The 16,344-nt window shown below is 38.1% G+C and overlaps 1 protein-coding gene across 2 annotated transcripts in view; it reads left to right on the top strand.

Moving 5' to 3' along the window:
- The window catches only part of NUP153 (nucleoporin 153), a 76,407-nt gene that overhangs the window by 39,049 nt on the left and 21,014 nt on the right, over nucleotides 1-16,344 (top strand). For both annotated transcript variants that reach the window (XM_039248581.1, XM_039248582.1), the window contains 4 exons: nucleotides 7,168-7,305; nucleotides 8,049-8,147; nucleotides 9,177-9,267; nucleotides 13,737-13,862. In XM_039248581.1, coding sequence (XP_039104512.1) covers nucleotides 7,168-7,305; nucleotides 8,049-8,147; nucleotides 9,177-9,267; nucleotides 13,737-13,862 — 454 coding nt within the window. The remainder of the gene's footprint in view (nucleotides 1-7,167; nucleotides 7,306-8,048; nucleotides 8,148-9,176; nucleotides 9,268-13,736; nucleotides 13,863-16,344) is intronic.

Here is a 16,344-nt window from a genome sequence, read left to right on the forward strand (position 1 = left end):
TTTTATTGGATTATTTCTTTCATTAGGAATATTTCCTTATATATTCAGAACCTGAAAGTTTGGAAATGATAGGGACTAATCGAAGATTGGTTAAATTAGCCTTTCTTTCTATAGGCTGCTCTGTTTATTTCCTAACTACTTTTGAGTTGAATGCAGGCCTTCTTTCAGTCTTTTCACAGGTGAATTTCAGCCTAACTGGATCATTTAAGTTTTGATACCTAATGCTTTCATTTGTTTTTTAAGTTTATTTTTATTTATTTTGAGAGAGCAAGCAGGGGAGGGGCAAAGAGAGAGGGAGAGAGAGAATCCCAAGCAGACTCCTACCTATCAATACAGAGCCTAATGCAGAGTTTGAACTCACGAACTGAGATCATGACCTGAGCCGAAATCAAGAGTCGGACACTTAACCAACTGAGCCACCTGGGTGCTCCTGTTGTTTGTTTCTAATTAAAATTTCATTTATGACTTCATTGACTCATGAGGGTTTTTTTTTTTAGGAGTTTTTAGATATTTAAATGGAAGATTTTCTTTAACAGTTTCTGTTGACTATAAAATCCTGTGTTGAAATGATCATATGAGTCAGTATTAATTTCCTCCTTGTCTCTTGGTATGCTTTCCACATCAATGTAGAGTAGGTGGTCTTCCTTTTCCATTTTCTTTATCTCCTCTTTTCCCATTCAGCAGTTTTGTAGCTGTGTTTCTCTGACTCACCAGAACCACGACTGCTTTGGCGGCTTAGACATTCTGCCTCCGAGCCCGGCTTGTGATATGTGACGTTATGCTGGGGTCTTGGCTCAGTACTCGTCTTGAGGTTTTGTTTTTTTTTTAATTTTTTTTAATGTTTTTTATTTATTTCTAGGAGAGAGAGAGACAGCGTGAGCAGGGGAGGGTCAGAGAGAGAGAGAGAGTCACAGACTCTGAAACAGGCTTCAGGCTCTGAGCTGGCAATCAGCACAGAACCCGACGTGGGGCTCGAACCCATGAACCGTGAGATCATGACCTAAGCGAAAGTCAGACGCTTAACTGACTAAGCCACCCGGGCGCCCCATGGTATTGTCTTTTTCTGAGGTTCTGCTTGTTGCTCTGCTGGAGTGCTGTGAAGGGAAGGAATGTATTCTACCATCTTGAAAGGAAAAGTCTTGAATGCCATTCATGATGCAGTTCATAAAATTTTGTAGTTTTCTTAGCAAACCAATTTTTTCTACATAAACGCTCTTTATGTAGACTTGATTAAATTACCTTTAAGAAATGGGTTATTTTGGGGAACCTGGGTGACTCATTCAGTTAGACGTCTGACTTGAGCCCAGATCATGATCTCACGGTTCATGGGTTCAAGCCCTACATAGGGCTCTATACTGACGGCTCCGGGTCTGGAGCCTGCTTCAGATTCTGTGTCTCCTTCTCTCTCTGCCCCTCCCCTGCTTGTGTTCTGTCTGTCTCTTTCTCAATAATAAAAATTAAAATTAAAAATTAAAAAAAAAAAGGAAATGGGTTATTTGTCTTGCTTTGTATACTTACAGAAATTAGTACCTGATTAGTATAGCTTTTTATGTAGCCTGTCCTTTAGACAAGTTTTTATATTTCTCAGTAAAATTTGTGTCTCTAGCTTTTTAAAGTTTATCCCTGTATGAAGAAAACATCTTGGTTTGGTATTTGCCAGATAACAGATTTGTGAATTTTGCTTCTCTCTCTTCAGTTTCAACTTTTAAAAAGAATATATTCCTGTGATCTTTAGCTAAAGTTCATGTTGATATCTGTAGCTCAGTTTTGGCTGTCTTACAGAAAGATATGTGTTTTGTGTGCCCTTGCTGTATCAAGACATTGGGAGGGGGCTGAAAATGTATTGATTTACTTTGTTTCCTTTTATTAGTTGGTGTACTGTGAGGAGCTTTATGAAAGTCTTACTCCAGAACTCTTTGTCACCTCCTCCCTTCTCGGGGCCCCCTGTCCATTCCGGCCAACTGCCAACTGCCAACTTTGCATCCCAGGGTGCCTCACCCAGCTCCATTCCTTAGTTGTGTTCCACACTGGAGTCAGACTCTTTACATTTCTGGGGAAAGAGGTACCAAGGGGTGGCTGCCCCAAATTTTCTGCCTTCCTGTGCTTTTTAAAACTGGGTTGAAGAGGTTTTGGGTAGACACTTTGTTATTTTGTGTCCAGTGCTGTTTTTGCTTTAGATGACAAACATGTTTAGACAAGTTGTTCTTAATTCAGATACAGTGAATAAGAACTTTTGGTAAAGGATGGAAGATTTGTAGGTATTTTAATGGGCTTTTGGGATAAGTCACATGGAAGACATTTTATTTTTAGTGGAATGTAAACAAATTATGCTTGTTTCAAGTACTTTGGTATTTAGCAGGGATTGGTTCACTTCACACTCAGGGTAACAGAGCTCTGTGTTGTAAATAACCCATTTTGCATTATGAGGTAGTAAAAGTATGTTTTGCTTTCACTTTCTTAGATCTCAAAATTTGTAAGGATTGTGTGTTAGTCACTAAAAACATTTGGCGTTTTGTCTTTACTTTGATACCAGTAATAATGAAATAATTAAAAAAATATCATTGATACAGAGTAGATTAGGAGTACATAATACCACTGAGTTTGGGGAGATTGATTGATATTGTCATGTCAGGTACAGGCCTGCTGCTTACTAGCTGAGTGATCTTTATCAAAATAATTTCTATGTACAGCAGCTTGTCTGTGAAATGGGGATAAGAAGAATAAATAGCTGTGTCTGTGGGATGCCTGCCATTTAATAGTTGTATAATGTTAAGCCATGTATCTCTCTGCCTTAGTTTTTTCATCTACAACAGTAGTATCTTTCTCGTGTGAGATAACCCATGTAAAGGTATTACAAAGATAATACAAATTCAGTCATATATTTGGTGATTGTGTTCATCTCAAAGTATCTGGAATAATCCAGTTACAATTCTTAACTTTCTTGTGGATTTGTGGGACCCACTTCTGATCAACTAAGTCAAAATTTTGGTGAATAGGTATCAATTTAGAATTGGCTCAAAGTCAGTGATAAAAGGAACCAGTATGTCCATGTCTGTGGTTTAATGAGTTGGCATAAGTAAGTATAGGTTCAGTTGATGTGCGCAGGTGTTGTGGGGGTCTAAAGGGAAAAAAGTAAGACTGAGGATTGGAGATCAGATGATCTTATGTTTCAAACATAAGAGATATGGACAGAATTGTGTAGTGAACACAAATATACCTAGCACTTAGATTTTAATACTGTTATATTTGCTTTATCAAGTGTATATCTTACTTCTTGGTGATTTCAAAGTAAATTGAAGATATCAATATATTTCTCTCCAAATACTTCAGCATACATAGAACAATTGCGGTTAAATAGTTGTTTTTAAATTTAGCAAAAGTTTAAAATGTAGTAAAATGTAAAATTCTTAGGTGTATCATTCAATGCATTTGACAGATGGTTGCACCCATGTAAGCCAAACCCCTTTTGAAGTGTCAGACATTTCCATTCACTCATGTTCCTTCCCAGCCAGTACTCCTCGCCTCCCAGTCCAGAGGCCATCACTGTTCTCATTTCCTCTGCCCTGTGTTGGTGTTGCTTGTTCTGGAACTTGATATCAATACGGTCATGCAGTATATGTGTTTGTTAGCGCCTGGCTATTATGATAAAGCTGCTGTGAACATTCTTATAGCGCTTTGTAGACATGTGTTGATTTCTCTTGGGGTAAATAACGTAGAAGTGGAGAAACTAGGTTGTATGATATGTGTTTAACTTTTTAAGGAATGCCAGCCTCTTTTCCAAAGTAAGTGTAATATTTTATATGCTCACCAATAGTGTATCGGTATTTCTTTCACTCTTTATCCGTATTAATAGTTCTCATCATTTTAATTTTAGCTGTGCTACTTTGTATATGGTGGTATCTCATTGTAATTTTATTTTGCATTTTAATGTGTTTTTGTTTATGTGCTTATTGGCCGTTAGTTTTTCTTCCTTTTGAGGCGTCTTCAAATCTTTTGCCCTTTTAAAAAGTGGGTTGTTTTTGTATTAATGAGTTATAGGAGCCCTTTATAAAATCTGGATCCAAGTACTTTGTCAGATACATGTCCTAGAAATATTTTCTTCCAGTCCAAGTTGCATATTCATGTTTTTAACAGTATCTTTTGATCAGCAGATGTTCTAGATTTTTGAAGTCTGAATTTATCTTTTTTCCTATTACTATTATTATTACTATTTTAAAGATTTTATTATAAAGTAGTCTTTACTTCCAGTTTGGGGCTTGAACTCAAAACCCCAGAGTCCAGAGTTGCATGTTCTTTGTATTGAGCCAGCCAAGCGCCCCTTTTTTGTCAATTATTTTTTACTGTTCTTTCTGTCCTAAGACACTTTTGTCTATCCCCAGGCTGCACAGTAATTCTGTGTTTTCCTCCAGAAGATTTGTAGAAGTGCTTTTATGTATTTTTCTGGTTTTCTTTTTGATTTCTTATGTGATCCATGGATTATTTAGAATTGTGTTTAATATAGTTTTGAAATGCATTGAGTGTTGTTTTATAGCACAGCATATGGTCTGCTTGATGAATCTTGAAGACTGTATTTTACAGTTGTTGGTTATAGTGTCATATAAGGTGTCAGATGACTGATACTACTTCTTAATCATCTTTGCTCTTGCTGGATTTTTTTCCAGGGCGTGGGGTGTGTCTGGTTAGTCCATTAGATTGTTGAGAGCTAGGAATTACTTTCATTTGGTGAATTTGTCTTTTCCCCCTTATGTCAATTTTTGCTTCATGTATTTTGAAGCTCTCATTAAAATGTACACCTTACATCTATCATAATGATAGATGTACACCTTACATATCTATCTTAATGATTTGCCTCCTTTAATATTACTATTTCTTAAATAGTAATTTTTGCCTTTAGTAAAATTGCCTTAAAAAAAAATCTTTGGAAATACTGTCTTGAAATCTGCTATAGTATTAATATAATATAGCTAGCCACTCTGTTAGAATAGGCCTTCTTAGGCTTACTGATTGGCTTACTAATTATAGGTTATATCTTTTCCTATCCATTTGCCTTTTTTTTTTTTTTAATGTTTATTTATTTTTGAGAGAGAGCGGGGAGGGGCAGAGAGGGAGAGAGAGAATCCCAAGCAGACTCTGTACTGTCAGCACAGAGCCTGATGTGGGGCTTAAAACTCACGAACTATGAGATCATGACCTTAGCAGAAGTCGGACGTTTAACTGACTGAGCCGCCCAGCGGCCCCTATCCAATTGCTTTTAACCTGTGTCTTTTTTAGTGAGTTTCTTATAGACAGTATGTAGGTGAGTCTTCCCTTTCTATCAGTTTTTTGCCTTTTAATTGGAATGCTTATTTATAATTAAGGTAATTAGAAGTAACATTATAGTTACTTATATATATAGTTATGTTGGAATAAGATCTCCCATTTTTATCTTGTTTTGTACTTTTCCCATTTGTTTTTTGTTGTACCTTTTGAAAGCTGTCTTTTGATTAATTGAATATTTGTTATAATTACATTTTAATTACTTTGCTTTTCTTCCTCTTCATGTCACTTTTAGTGGTTCCTCTTAGAATTTTACTATATGTATCCGTAACTTTCACATTCTACTTTGTGTTAATATTGTACCACTTCCTGCACAATTTAAGAATTTTGCAGCTTTATAGTTTGATTTAGTGCCTTTCTTCCTTAGTATTTTAGATTGTACTTGTCATTTGTATTAAAATAAGATAGTCTGTAAACCCACAGTGTATAATTTTTGCTTTACACAGTTATGTGTATTTTATTATTTTTTAAATAATTTTTTTAAAGTTTATTTATTTTGGGAGAGAGAGGCAGCGTGTGGGGGAGGGGTAGAGAGAGAGGTAGACAGAGAATCCCAAGCAGGCTCTCTGCTATCAGTGCAGAGCCCAGTGTGGGGCTCGAACTCATGAACTGTGAGATCATGTCCTTGGGTGGAGTTGGATGCTTAACTGACTGAGCCACCCAGGTGCCCCATATACAGGTATATGTATTTTAAAGAAATTAAGAGGAAGAAAAGTTTGTTTTGTGTTTGCTCCCATACTATTCATATCTTCCAGAAATCTAAGTTCCGTTTGTTATTCTACCTCTTCACCCTGAAGGAGTTGCAGAGCAGGTTTTATGGCAACAGATTGTCTTAGTTTTCTTTTATCTGAAAGCATCTTTATTTTTCCTTTGGGGAGAGGGGCAGACTTTACAGAGCTGCGATTTCTGTACCATAAATGACATCCATTTGTAGTATTCAGATAGTTTTTAGCTGGCAGGGAATTTAATCCGAAGTCAAAACTCTCTCCCACTTGTGGTGGGTGGCGCCTGGAACTCTGCCAAGTTGGCTCCTTGGTGTCTGCCTTGGGCGTGAACAGTTTACAGGTCTGCTGGAAGCTTGGACAGTTTACGTGCAGATTTTTAAGTTCCTCATTCCTGCATCTCCCCTCAGTTTCTAGCTGCTCTGGTCACCTAGCCCATCCTGATTGCTCAGTGAACAGATTTGCCATTTTCTCTCCCTTTAAATTATGCAGTGGTACTAACTCCTAAAAGTGCAGGAAACTCTCTCAATGCCTCTCCCTTCTTCAGGTGGTTTTTATCTCTGCAGTTTGTGCTTGCTTCTGGTTGCTCGGCCATGTTTTCATATGGTTGTTTCTATTTTGTTTATTTTTTTCTATTTTGTTTGGAGTTTACAACTGTTGTTTGTCAGGTCACTGGTCAGATATGAGCTTTTCCACCCTTAGCAGAAGCAGAACTGCCTTTAACCTGGGTTGCTTGAGACAGAGGGTGGTCTTTGGTATATTGGGGTAAAAAACCAAGGCATTTCACCAAACTCATTGGTACTGATGTTTATTAAATGCTTGTTTTACATGCCAAGACTATGTATACCTTTGTCTTAGGTTAATACTACAACTGTGGTGTAATTTTTTTCCTCATTTTCAGCCATTAGGAAATTTGTTCTGAGTGCAGTTGGGTCCACGAAGTCACCAGGTCTGGTGGTGGCACAGCTGGGATTCAGATCTTGTTCATTTCTTTTGATTCGAGAGCCCATGTTGTTAACGCTATATGTTGCTGCTTCCTCCCTATTCTTGGTTCCGCCTGAAGATAAGTAGGGGTAAAAGAATGACCTGAAAGATGAAATCTCTCATTATGAAACATGTTGTGTTTTAGGAAATGGAAGTGCCAGTATTGCCGAAAATCTCTCTACCCATCACCAGTTCTTCACTGCCTACCTTCAATTTTAGTTCCTCTGTGATCACAACTTCCTCTCCATCACCCATTAGTCCTTCACAATCACTGACAAACAAGGTACAAAACTATTGTACAAATAGAAGTGATTTTGATTCTTTATTTTAAAAAACAATATTCTGTTTAAAGCAATGATGATTTGCCATGGAAAATTATAACAGAATAAGAAGAAATAGATGGAAATGGTGTTTTGCTTTTTAAAGTGTATGTTATAAAGGGATACATTATAATGGAGTGCTCTTTAATTCTTACAGTGTCTTAGAGACTGATCATTGTAAGTTTGTTTCCAGTGTTTCTGATTTAAGATTTTTTTTTTTTTTTTTGGTAAGAATGGGTTTATGTTTTTATTTCTCAAGTAGGATTAATTGCTCCTGAAATGTTTTATGCTTTCATCCTGGCTTTTACTTTTCCTGAACATATTCTTAGAGACGGTATTTTTTTTTCCTTTAGATAAATACTCACCTCCAAGATAGTATATACTCCTTTTCCAAAGGGATGCCAGATTTTATAGTAGTTCCATTTATTTTTCAGAAGTTTTAACAAACTAGTTATTATTTTACTTATTTTTTTAAGATCTTATTTTTAAATAATCTCCAACCCCAACGTGGGGATGGAACACACAACCCCAAAATCAAGAGTCTCGTGCTCTATTGGCTGAGCCAGCCAGGTGCCCTTTATAAGTGACTTTTAAATCTAAAAAGACATAAATTATTTCAGATAATTAATTTGCTTACGTTAAGGTCTATTTGTCAATTCCTTTTACGAAAAACTCTTTGTGTTATTTTAATAATTTGGAACACCAGGTACAGATGGCCTCCTCAAACAGTCCTGGAAGTCCCATGTTTCGATTTTCATCTCCAATTGTAAAATCTACTGAGGCAGATGTACTACCTCCGTCATCTGTAAGTAGCAAGCAAGGAATGTTTCATATTGATTGATTTCGGAAGCATACTGTATATTTCTCAAATCCAACATGCCATTGGTGGTGAGAAATAATCACTGTTTTTCTTCCAACTTAAAGAACATCAGTGTACAGAAAACTTGGATGACCGAACACCTGTTTATTTTTCACTATGCGTACACACACACACACACACACACACACACACACGTTATTTTCTCGTGACCAGTTGAAAGTTAAGATGCAAACATCTTAATACCCTTACACCTTTTCCGTATGTCCCCTAAGAAAAAAGGACATTCCTTTGCATAACCACAATACAATTCTGTCCATGAAATGATTTACATAGTATAATAATGTAGTTCATACTCACATTTCCTCATCGGCCCCAGACTGTCCTTTCATGTTCCAGATCCAGTTAAGATCAAGACCTAATCAACTAAATGGCATTGCATTTGGGTAACGTGTTTGTTGAATTGCCTTTAATCTGGAAAGGTTTTGGGTTTTTATGCCTTATAATATGTGTGTATTTTTCATAAGAAAGAAGTGTTTTGGGTGATATTATAGTAAGTTTAATTTTCAAGGACCCCATGTATCTTGGCAAGCGTATCTCTTTTTACATGCTGCCCTGTGTTTTTCACTGTGCTCTTGTTTTCTGTCACAGCTAGATATTCCAGATCATTCTGTCATTTTCCCTGTTGTGTGCCTGACACCTGTCCATTGTCCATAAAATTCTCAACTTTTTATTGGAAAATGGCATATAGAAACCTAGAAATGAGCATTGGGAGCACATTATTATTTTATGTACTGCTTTGAATGGAAAAAAAAATGCCTCAGAAATTAAAAATACTGTTTAGATCTAACACACCATCCATTATAAGAAGCATCTCAATTTTAGAGATTGTAAAATATCTACCTGAAATTCAGTGTCTTTTTTTTTTTTTTTTTGACTTGGCATAAGAAAAAGCTCCATATTTGATATTTGTTTTAAAACTAAGTAGACTGTTAAGGATACCTTTTCTGCTTACAGATTGGATTCACATTTAGTGTGCCTGTTGCAAAAACAGCAGAACTTTCTGGCTCTAGTAGTATTTCAGAACCAATTACAAGTAGTAGTTCAGGTAAGTAAAAATTTCTCCCAAGTTTTTACATATAAATGATTGCATACATTAGATCAGTATTTCAGATTCTTTGGCAATTCTGATAAATGCTTTCATATGAATGAAATTAGCTCTAAAAAGCAAACAGGAGCTAATATCAACCTTTGACAATAGTTTTTAGTAACACTTTTCAGAAACAGCTCGCTAAATGGATATGTTGCAGTTCCGGTTATGAGAAGGGTATTCATTGCAGCAGTGTATCCGTTATCTTTTGTTTAATTAAAATAAGGTGACAGTTTACTATAATTGAAATCTCATAAGAAATTCAAGGGCTGTCTACATTGTTTTTGAGGTGAAATTCTAATTGTGGATTGCAGCTTTGGGTTTAGCGTTCAGTTCACAAACATTTTTATGTGTTAGGGTTATGCGGGCCTCTGCAGGTAGTGATACATAACATTTCGGGAATGGGGGTAGTTGAGGTAAAGAAATGAGCAATCAGATAGTTAAATCATAGGATTCTGTTGTAATGGTGGTGGTTTTCTCCCAAGTGTTTGCTGTTTAGGAAGTGGAGGATCATCTGGACTCAGGTACTGAGGTCAAGACATTTTGTGCAAGGGCATGTTACTCCAGAGATAAACAGCAGGTGCAGGGCTGCTAGAGAAAAAAAGCATGGTATTTTTCGAAATCTGTAGATAATTTGTCACAAAGCTAAGAAGTAGCTTTAAGTTCTAAAAATTTTGAATGCCATGCTAAAATAATTGGGTTTTAATCTGAATGTAGTAGGAAGACACTGAGTGATTTTAAATGGGGTGAGCTGGGTGTCGGGGAGTGACAGGCATGTCCACTGAGTGAGGGGATGGGAGGAATTTTAAAAATACTAGATCCTCCCTCAGAAGATACAATAAAAGCAGCAGCAGCAACAACAAGAAAAACCAAAGAGCTAGGGCATAGAAGTTAGATGTTCTAGCTCTGGATGAGCCAGAAGATAAGAGCATAGATTATGAGAGTGGCACAGAATAGGAATTTTGTATGTTTGCAGCCCTGTTTTTTATTGACTAAAACAGCCTTGTGTAAGTGTAAGAGAAAGTAGTAACAAACAATTTCAGGTGTACTTTTTACCACAAGGGTTTTTTTTTCTCGATGTTATTATGAATTCAAGAAGAATAAACTTCTTAATTAAATAACTTCTTAAATAAACTAGGGTGCCTGGGGGCTCAGTGGGTTAAGTATCTGATTCTTGGTTTGGCTCAGGCCGTGATCTCAGGATTCGTGAGTTTGAGCCCTGCGTTTGGCTCTACACTGACAGCCTGCTTGCGGTTCACTTTCCTCTGTCTCTGCCCCTCTCCTGCTCTCTCTCTTTAAATAAATATTACAGAAAGACTTTTACAAATTGCCATTTTCACGTCTAGTTATGAGGAAAGGCATGACAGTCCATCCCCGGTTTCTATGAATGCATTATTATTTTTTTTTTTTTTTTTTATTTCTAGGAGAGAGAGAGATAGACAGCGTGAGCAGGGGAGGGTCAGAGAGAGAGGGAGTCACAGACTGAAACAGGCTCCAGGCTCTGAGCTGGCAGTCAGCACAGAGCCCGACGCGGGGCTCGAACCCACGAACCGCGAGATCATGACCTAAGTGAAAGTCGGACGCTTAACCGACTAAGCCACCCAGGCGCCCCTCTATGAATGCATTATGATGATAACTGGATGAGCAGCAACTTGTTAAAACAGCCTTTGTGTTTCATTACATCTGGGGAATTATCCTGATTTTTAAGGCATTTATAGAATTGTGAGAACGATTCTCACCACTTTGTCATTAACAAGCTGCTTGAAAATGTGGAAGTCGTGATTAATTACTTTGTGGCAGGTGCTGATTTTTCTACTTTTTCTGTCAGTTGGGTACACTGCAGGGTATCCTTAAAATTTACTTTAAATTGCTAAAAGCAGCATGTTTTTGTTTTTTGTTTTTTTTAATGTTTTATTTATTTCTGAGAGAGAGAGATGGAGATGGAGATACAGAATCTGAAGCAGGCTCTAGGCTCTGAGCTAGCTGTCAGCACAGAGCCCGATGCGGGGCTTGAACTCACGAACCGTGTGATCATGACCTGAGCCGAAGCTGGACGCTTAACTTTGGCTCAGGTCATGATCTCATGGTTTGCGAGTTCGAGCCCCACGTTGGGCTCTGTGCTGACAGCTCAGAGCCTGGAGCCTGCTTCAGATTCTGTGTCTCCCTCTCTCTGCCCCTCCCCCACTTGTGCTCTGTCTCTGTCTCTCAAAAATAAATAAATGTAAAAAATTAAGAAAAAATAGACCCTGAGTTTAAGAGTCACGTGCTCTACTGACGGAGCCAGCCAGGCATCCTGGTACTTCACTCCTTATATGGCTGAGTGACATGCCATCGTATGGATATACCATAGTGTTTCTGTTCACCCATCGATGGACATTTGGGCTGTTTCCAGCTTTGGGCTATTGTGCATAGTGCTGGTATGAAAATTCACATCCATGTATTTGTTGGAATAGTAGCTTCAGTGCTTTAGGGTATATACCCAGAAATGGAGCTGATTGGTCAGATGGTAGGTAGTTCTATGTGCAACTTTTTGAGGAACCACAGAACTCATTTTCTCAGCCTCTGGTTCCTTTTCTGTTGCCACTAGCAGTGTATGGGGATTCTAATTTCTCCACATTCTCACCGTGCTCACTTTTCACTCCGTGTTTATAGCCATCTTAGTGGGTGTGAGGTGATGCTTCGTTGTGGGTTTTTTTTATGTTTTTTTAACATTTATTTATTTCTGAGAGAGAGATAGACTGCAAGTGGGGGAGGGGCAGAGAGAGAGGGAGACACAGAATCTGAAACAGGCTCCAGGGTCTGAGCTGTCAGCACAGAGCCCGATGGAAGGCTCGAACCCCCGAGCAGCGAGATCATGACCTGAGCCGAAGTCAGACGCTTAACCGACTGAGCCACCCAGGAGCCCCAGTTATGGTTTTGATTTACATTTCTCTAATGGCTGATGGTGTTGAGTATATTTTCAAAGATGCGGGGCTTGAACCCACAAACCGTGAGATCATGACCTGAGGCTAAGTCAGACGCTTAACCGACTGAGCGACCCATGCGCCCCAAGTTGGTTTGTCTTTTTGTTGCTGATATATAATCATGTTTATGTAGTCTGGATATTAGATCCTTAAGATACATGATTTGCAAATAATTTTTCCTGTTCAATAGATTGTCTTTTCACTTTGTTGATAATGCCCTTAGATTCACAAAGGTTTTTAATTGTGGTGAAGTTTAGTTTTTTTCTTCGCTTGTCTTTTTGATGTGTATCTAAGAATCCATTGCCAAATCCATGGTTGTGAAGATAAACCTCCTGGGCTTTCTTCTCAGAGTTTTATGGTTTTAGTTCTCATTAAATCATTGATCCATTTTGGATTTTTTTTATGGGATGAGGTAGAGGTAGGTAGGATGTTTTTTTAAACTTCTTTACCTACTCCTTTTAAAATTGGCAAGCACTTAAGAAGAACCTTATTTTTATTATGGAAAACTTGAAACATTTTCAGAAGTAGATTGAATTTCCATGCACTGTTTACCCAGCTTTAACACTTAACATTTTTTGGCCAATCTTGTTTCTTTCTCTCATTTCCCCTTCGTTCTCACACACAGAAACACACCTATCAGGTTATACTGATACAATTCCATACACTTTTCATCTGTAAACAGAAACTTCCTCCCTTAAAAATAGAAACACAAAGGCATTATCATACTGAAAACATAGATTTCTTATTTTAAGTCTAAGGGTTTGTTTATTTTGGAAAGTTTAGGAAACAAAAATGTAGAAGCAATAAGTAGTCACTCAGCCACCATTACTCTTGTATCAGTCAAAATCTTCTGGACTTTCTAACTCGTCTTTACCTGTAACTGTGCTTCTAAGAATGAAGTTTTGTGGCCACATAGTATTCCATCCTGTTGGCATTCTGTAACTTATGGACTCAGTCCCTTATTGAGCATTTGTCATCCAGGTTTTCAAAATTATAACTGAAGTATATGGAATCCTAGGATGAATTTCTAGAAGTGAAATAACTGGCTCAGGTGAATATTTATTGAAGGTTTGGTTTGATCAGTACGGTAAATTGCAGCGTGGTTGACAACGTTTCTTGTCATATGGGGACTTGCTCCCGCTCCCATAGCTGCTCCAGTGTTTGAGTTCGAGTTTTTTGATTACCAGTTAATTGATTGGATTACAATTATAGTTGATACTTTTTGCCCTTTTGGAGAAAAAACATGTACAGTGTATAGTATGGGAGATAGTACGTTTGCTTTCTTATAATAGCAAATTAACCCTGTACTTTGAAGTGAATTTCTTCATTATCTTTGAATTACAGTGACTTTCATGAAGTTTTAGAAGTTGATCCACATTGGGTTTGAAAGCTCTCTTTAATACATTTAACTCGATCCAGTGCTCTTTCATGACATAGTATCTTTTCTAATTAAAAAAATTACAGCTCAAGATATCACTGCAGTGAATAGTACAAGCTGTAAGAAGAAGCCAGATGAAGATTGTGAGGGTCCTTTTAGACCTGCAAAAATCCTGAAAGAAGGAAGTGTCCTAGATGTTCTCAAAAGCCCTGGTAAGATAAGAGCTGCCTGTGAAATATTCTAAAACCTTCATCATAAATTTGTGGTCCTATTTTAATGTTGTCGGTGGTATACTTTAGGAAGTTGACTGGAATGTAGATGTAATTAGACATAATTCTTTTGGAGTAAATATCTTAGAGACTCTACTTCTTTAGAATTCAAAGACTGTCCTAAAATGACGTCTCCTACGGAAGCAAGGACAACAGGAGAAAAAGAGCGAAGTGTAGAAGGGACAACGAATTGCCTTTTAGTAGAGACAGGCCAAGATGGGATAAAAGTAAGTCAACCTGATGATATACCTGGACGCACCTTTCTCTGATGAGATGCTGAACTGCCTTGTTCTTCTCAGATTACTGCCCAACTGTGGTCATCGTCTAACAAGACCAAACAGGAAGAAAGCATTGAATGATTTGAACATGTGTACATGTAAGGGGCAGTACTCGCTTAAAACAAGAATTGAAAGCTAGCAATAAATAACCTGAAGGCAGTGACTAGAAGTCATGAAATAGAAATAAGTTTTCAGTTTGAAAATCAGGACAGCTACAATTCTGACTGTGTACTGCTGTGTAAATGTTTATAAGGTGATCTAGTCACTCAGAGGGAATTTAGATTTTCTGAGCAGATAGATGTGTTCATGTATAATCGAATAAGAATTTCCAGATCAGATTGGCTTCTGTGACTAGATTTAGGTATCAGTGGTCTAGCTTTCTTGTTTTATAGAAGAGCACACTGGCTACAGGGGTCCCTGTAGTTTAGACACTTTGACACCGTTGGGGTAGAGCTGCAGGGTGCCGGTGCTACTTAACTGAATGGTTAGACACGCATCAGATTCATACACTCTATCTTCATGGAAGTTATGCTTGCATTCATGATGCCCACTCCTCCTCCCCTTTAATTTTCTTTAAATAGCAAGAATTTGGAGGAGTCCTATGTTCTTTTGCAAGAAATTAAGAAAACCTGAAAATGGAGAAGGAAAATAAATCTGTAAAACCTTCAGATGATTACTGTTAAAATTTTGCCAGCCTTAGTGACTCACATTAATCATTATCAAAATAGTATGTTTTAGACTGCTGGCAGTAACTGAGGTATATGGGTTTTGCCTTTATGCTTAAAACTAGCTCTAGGTTGGATTAGTTGTAGCCCTGGAAAATCTCTAACAGTATTCTGTATCTTCTTACCCTCCGCTCTTCTTTTCCTTTGGTGCAGTAAGTTGGGAAAACAGGTCACTGAGTTTATTGGTGTGTATAAAACAAAGGCTAATTGGTTAGAAGTAAAGGACTGTAAGGTCATTCCCATGGCTAAAGTTTGGAGTGAATCGATTTGGTTGGATGACAGCCGTTTTGGTAGCGCAAGGCTTTTTTCAGCTCCTGTTATTCCATGGTTCTGTGTAAATACCTTAATTGTCTAAGTACGCCTTTAGTGGTTACCAAAAGGGTACCCTTACAATGTGAAGGGTTTTTTGATTGTGCTGGAGAACGTTGACACAATTTGTTTGCATTAGGGTTTGGTGACTTTCCCCGGGCAGGTGTTTGAGTAGCATGAGCTCATGCTCCTCCAGGGCAGACTGGGTCTTCATTTCTGTTATTTCTAGACCTTTCCAGATCGTCTGGTTCATCTCTGTTGGAATTTATCATCATACTTCTCATTGAACTATTACCATTTTATTTATAATTTTTTTTAATGTTTTATTTATTTCGGAGAGAGAGAGAGGCAGCGTGAGCAGGGGAGGGTCACTGAGAGGGAGACACAGAATCTGAAGCAGGCTCCAGGCTCTGAGCCATGAGCACAGAGCCTGACGCGGGGCTCGAACCCACGAACCATGAGATCATGACCTGAGCCGAAGTCAGATGCTTAACTGACTGAGCCACCCAGGCACCCCAAACTATTATCATTTGAAAGTTCTGTATGAACTTAGTATAATTAAAACCAATCCTTACACCTCCTTCATACTTTGGAGGGGCAGGTGTGTAATATGCATACCTACTCTGTTCAGCTGGTTTTTACTGACCGTAGAGGACGTCACAGCAGCGCCTTAGCCAGGGGAGCACCTGGAGGAAAAACCAGATGCGGGAGGAAGGCTGCGAATATGCTGCAGACCAGTGTTGCAGCAAGACCAAGTGTAGCGAAACCTGTAGTAAATTACTACAGATCAAAGCCTCAAATTAGATATTGGTTGAATTATAGTAAGTAGAAATTCCTAGAGGAAGAAGGTGATACACTATAAACAAACATCTTTTGTAGAATTTTAACGAGGTCTGAGTGTCGCTTATTGATTATGTGACTAATAAAAACTGCTGGGGCACCTTGTGGCTCATTGGGTTCAGCGTCTGGCTCTTGACTTCAGCTCAGGTTATGATCCCAGGATCGTGGGTTTGAGCCTCGCATCGGGCCTTGTGGTGATTGATGATGTGGAGCCTGCTTGGGACTCTGGCTCTCTGCCCCTCCCCAGCTCCTGCTGTTTCTCAAAGTTAAAAA

This window comes from Hyaena hyaena, unplaced genomic scaffold (genome assembly GCF_003009895.1).
Source record: "Hyaena hyaena isolate Hyena2069 unplaced genomic scaffold, ASM300989v1 scaffold_313, whole genome shotgun sequence".
NCBI lineage: Eukaryota > Metazoa > Chordata > Mammalia > Carnivora > Hyaenidae > Hyaena > Hyaena hyaena.